This window comes from Magallana gigas, chromosome 2 (assembly GCF_963853765.1).
Source record: "Magallana gigas chromosome 2, xbMagGiga1.1, whole genome shotgun sequence".
NCBI classification, from domain to species: Eukaryota; Metazoa; Mollusca; class Bivalvia; order Ostreida; family Ostreidae; genus Magallana; species Magallana gigas.
Window position 1 is genome coordinate 57,963,030 of NC_088854.1, and position 4,815 is coordinate 57,967,844.

General features: G+C 31.5%; 1 protein-coding gene across 1 annotated transcript; it reads right to left on the reverse strand.

Annotated features, from left to right (window-relative positions):
* Positions 1-304: 304 nt before the first annotated feature.
* Positions 305-4,382, reverse strand: LOC105332367 (uncharacterized). The gene is made up of 3 exons (XM_011434938.4): positions 4,237-4,382; positions 1,548-1,965; positions 305-561 (listed from the first exon to the last, which is right to left on the reverse strand). Exons 1-3 carry the CDS (start codon positions 4,244-4,246, stop codon positions 408-410), a joined length of 582 nt encoding a protein of 193 aa, XP_011433240.3. The 5' UTR covers positions 4,247-4,382; the 3' UTR covers positions 305-407.
* Between the last annotated feature and the right edge of the window lie 433 nt (positions 4,383-4,815).

Sequence of the window (4,815 nt, forward strand, 5' to 3'; positions counted from 1 at the left end):
TTGAAAATGTTTATATTTATTTATGTGTCATAAAGAGCAGAGCGGACAAAATGCCACTGTGGGTTGATTAAAAAAAAAAAATGTATGGCGCTTCTAATAGGCGCTGTATTTTAGTAATGGTATATCAAACTTTGCATCATCATAATCTTAATTCCAAAGAGAAAATTGATTTAAATTTCGATGGATAGTTAAAATGAAATAACTCCTGGAAAAGGCACACGTATGTGATATCGCCGCGTCATAAATTACGACAAAACCAATATGGCGGACAAATGGCGACACACATGTACAGAAAACTAATATGTTGACTATTCTTTACATTTATTTGGGGATGGTGTTTCCCCTATAAAGATTGATATGGTAGCAATACAAAATCATTCTATAAATAAATATAATAGGTCCAATCATCACGGATCCCAGTAAACCACTGATCTGGCAGGCTGTGTGGCTGACTCGTAGTCTAGGAGGATGGTTTTGCGTACCTGTATTTCCCCGTAAAATCCGCCCATGAGTTCCCCGCTATGGATCCGCACCCTACGGTAATATCGAGGCGAGAGATTTCTATGGATGAAAAGAGTCCAAAGCTGAAAAGCTAATTGATAAAGTTTTTTAAGGTATAAACAAATACATTAAAAAGTTTTTTTCATACAATCAAGGGCTGTATTTAACAAAAGAACTTACCACCTACGACCAAATTCATTATTTAAAAGTGACTGTGTTTTAACTTGATTCTAAATTATATACAAATGTAGTTATAGGATTTGAAATTGTTAATTTTTTTTTTTGGGGGGGGGGGTTATTTTTGTTTTTTGATTTGTTGTTTGAAAGAAGGAGACGACCTTGCATTTGTTGCAAATAAAAAAATTAAAGTAAAGATGAAAAACTTTCGAACTTTGAAAACTTGAATTACATGAACAAGTATTGTTTTACTTCATTTAGTTTTGTACGTAAAGTAAAATACGGCATCCATCGGGGAAATAAGAAAATGGATTATTTAATAACACCCCCCCCCCCCCCCCCCAAAAAAAAAACACCCCAATCGACGGTCAAATTAATCCGTCACCTGTTTACATATTTATGATACCCGATGCTCTGCAAACATTTCATATTCAATTTTTGAAAAAAAGTCTAATTGATGAAGAAAACTACTTGATAAATACGTGTAAAAGACAAGAAATAGTTATTGATTTACAACTTCTGTCAAATACACTCTATTGAATCAAACTGCTGTCTTTTCTCTGCAGTGCAGGTACAAAGCAGTAGAGTTGTCTTTCATGACTCAAGTTAACATTGTGCACTAGTGATGTTAGTGATGATAACCACACGAGTTTTACCAATAGAGCTAAAATAAATCATTTCATGTTGTAAAAATATTTTAAAAACAATAAAGTACTAGGACCAACGAAGACAGAACGACAGTTTTTGGTATATTGTTTTCTGCTTTAGAGATGGCTCAGGTATTGTAGGTTATTAAATTTGACGTCACATTGATTTACGTATAAAGGGCTCGGGCACGGCGATCTGATTATTCGTCAGGGATAACTCACTTGACAGCTGCTGCGTGTGTTTTGGAGGTCACCAACTCTGAAATGGCATGGGCGGATTGAAAAATCACCAGGTTCCCCCAATTGTTCCTGTCTGCTCTCTCTGCCGAGAAATACCCGGAAACGATCGGACACTGCAGTAGCTGCTCCACTAACTGCTGGTCAGTGTCCCAAATTTGTTTCCTGATACCGTCATCTAACTCGCTTGATTTTCTTGTGTCACCTATAAACCCGACAAAATAAAGAGTGTCTCTTTTGTTGACCAGTTCTGCGATATGACCCCTACCCCGGGGAAATACCCGCCGCATGGGACGGCGGTCAGGTAGGTGACCGTTGGATACCTCAGGTGTGTATTTGACCGGTGCACTTTTTAAATCGTCTAGGACTGCTGTCCTTACTTCACGGAGGAAATCTATATCCGCTAAAAATGTGAGAGGAAATTTAGTTACAACTTGTCATGAAATACAGTATTAACTATCTTACTTCTTAGCTGTTAGATCAATTAAACCCTTAAGAATGGCATGGTGACTTAAAACTACCGAATATCAAGTTATTACGCGGGACGCACCATTGAAAATGAGGCAAAGTCATTTTTGCGATTTTCAAATCGACATTTCTTTAGCATCTTTTATGATATTGTTATGATTGCAAAAATGCATATTAAAAAATATAATTAACCATTCACGTGAAATTTATTGTTAGTATGAAAAGGATATTTAACCTAACATCTTACACGACTAGAATTAAAAAAAAAAATTGTTTAGAACGAAAACATGACGGAGATCGCAGTACTGCAGTACCTTGGTTTAATCCAAATTTAATGATTTTATACAGTATATATCCAAACATGCTATTTAGATATATAAACTTCACTTGAAGTTATTCAGCAACGAATATTATAAATGCATAGACACGGGATTAAAATTCATCTTACCCGTAAAGATATTTATCTGATTTAATTCAAATTCAATGCAAAACACGTGCTATCAAGGCTTATTCGACAGTTATTACTGGAGACGATGAAGAAAACTATAGTCTGTCCCAAGTTATTGCTTCCGTCACAATTTGACGATTTTTCATTAAAATAAACATACCTGTCGATTAAATACAATTCAAATTGATAAAGTGGACAAAAAAAACAAAACCCAAAAACAAAAACCCGGAGAATTTCAGCTTAACAAAAAACTCACACCGGCATGGATATTTACGAAAGCCCATTGAGCTCATTTTCGTAGGTAAAAATAAAATTAAAAAAAAAAAAAAAAAAAAAAATATATACAGCAAAACTTGGTTATAACGAAGTCACTGGGACCTAAGAAATTACTTCGTTATATCCGTAATTCGTTATAACCGTATAGGAACTTCATTAAATTTACATAGCTGGGGATCCAAGATGACTTCGCTATATCCGTGAATTCGCAATATTCGTGTTCGTACTAAACGAGTTTTACTGTATATATATATATATATATATATATATATATATATATATATATATATATATATATATATATATATATATATATATATATATATATTATATATATATATATATATATATATATATATATATATATATATATATATATATATATATATATATATATATATATATATATATATATATATATATATATATATATATATATATATATATATATATATATATATATATATATATATAAAACACGTAACACGAATAAACGCGTTAGTTTCGCGAATAAAATCGTAACTTTCGCGAATACACGCTAAACTCCAATGTAAATAGTGTCAATTCATACAAGAACTCTTAAGAAGAACAATGTCTGAAAACAAATGCATTTTATTTTCAAAAAAGTACTTATTATTCAGTATTATTATATCATCCGTTTTACGTTGATTTATGAAAACAAATTTATTTATTTTTGTATATAGATATTAATAAATCTGATAAAACTCCTTATAACTGTTAGATGTTAGATGTTCCAAGTAGATATGGAGGTAGAGCATCATTTTTCATCTGTTCGCCGACCCTGTATTTGAACAGGCATTGTATAATTATTTTTTAAATATAAAATTAATGTAAATTCCAACGTGGAAAAACTTTAAAATCTTAGTACTGGTTGTCAAACGAAACGACATATGTGATTAATATAGAGGACGAATTTATGATATCTAAATTTTAACAATAGCTTAAAAAGTGTATAGATTAAACTTATTTCAATTCACAGCTTGACTTATTTTTCTGATATAAAGCCGTCAAACTAGAAGTAAACTTATGTCGCGGCGATATAACATAGGTAGTGTTTTGAACAATGATATCCTTTCAATCTTACAATAATATTTATGAAACTTTTAATTCGAATTAAAATTGTTATAATGCAAATATTAATGCCTCATTTTCTATAATACAGAGCTGATGAGAATATAAAAAGCGCGATGCATTATGTCGTTTGAAAATCAGCTCTAAGATTTTATAGATTTCCAACGTTTGAATTTATATTAACTTGAATGAAGTTTATCAGATTTATTCATGTCTATATATATTTATATTAAAAATTTTGTTTCATTTAAAATTAAATGTGTTTGTTTTTAGATTGATTCAGATTTCATTCTAATGAATAAAATATATGAAAATATTCCATGAAAAATACAAATTTTAAACAGACCCTTAAATTCTTGTTTGAGCATCTCTGAGAGAATCTGAACCTACCTGTATTCATTATAATAATAACTCTCTTGCGTCGCCGAACATTGTGGAGACCTTATATATACACCACCGGTATTATCACATTTTCCGAGCTGTGAATATCAAACATTCACAGTTCTCATGTTGTGTACATGAATTGCATCAGAAATTATTAACTGGTCGTGACTGCTTGATAAGAAAGGTAACGGAACCTATAATCATTTAACCTATATGGAATAATTACACATCATTATAACAACAGCCAGCATTTCATGTCACAACAATTTAATGCAAAAAACATCTCTCTTTAAAAACAAAAATTAGGGTAACACTATAGTACATAGTATAAATAAATGGGAGTACTAGTATTTCTATAAGCACTCACGAATCCATCTGGAAAGCCACTCGTCCAATGCAATATGACAATAAATCTCACCGGTCCGGAACCTCGAAAATGATAACGGTTGCTAGTTGATGTATACAGATTTCATAGGTCACGCAACAAAATCAACGAAAAGTGTCCCCAAATCAAGTACATTTAGTAAAACCCGTGTGCATGGAACATATAAGGAATTATTGTAATTGATAATAAATGTAATTTGC

Coding starts and splice junctions, on each gene's coding strand:
- LOC105332367 (XM_011434938.4), bottom strand. Junction 562..1,547: donor ACACACGCAGCAGCTGTCAA/GTGAGTTATCCC, acceptor TTTCATCCATAG/AAATCTCTCGCCTCGATATT.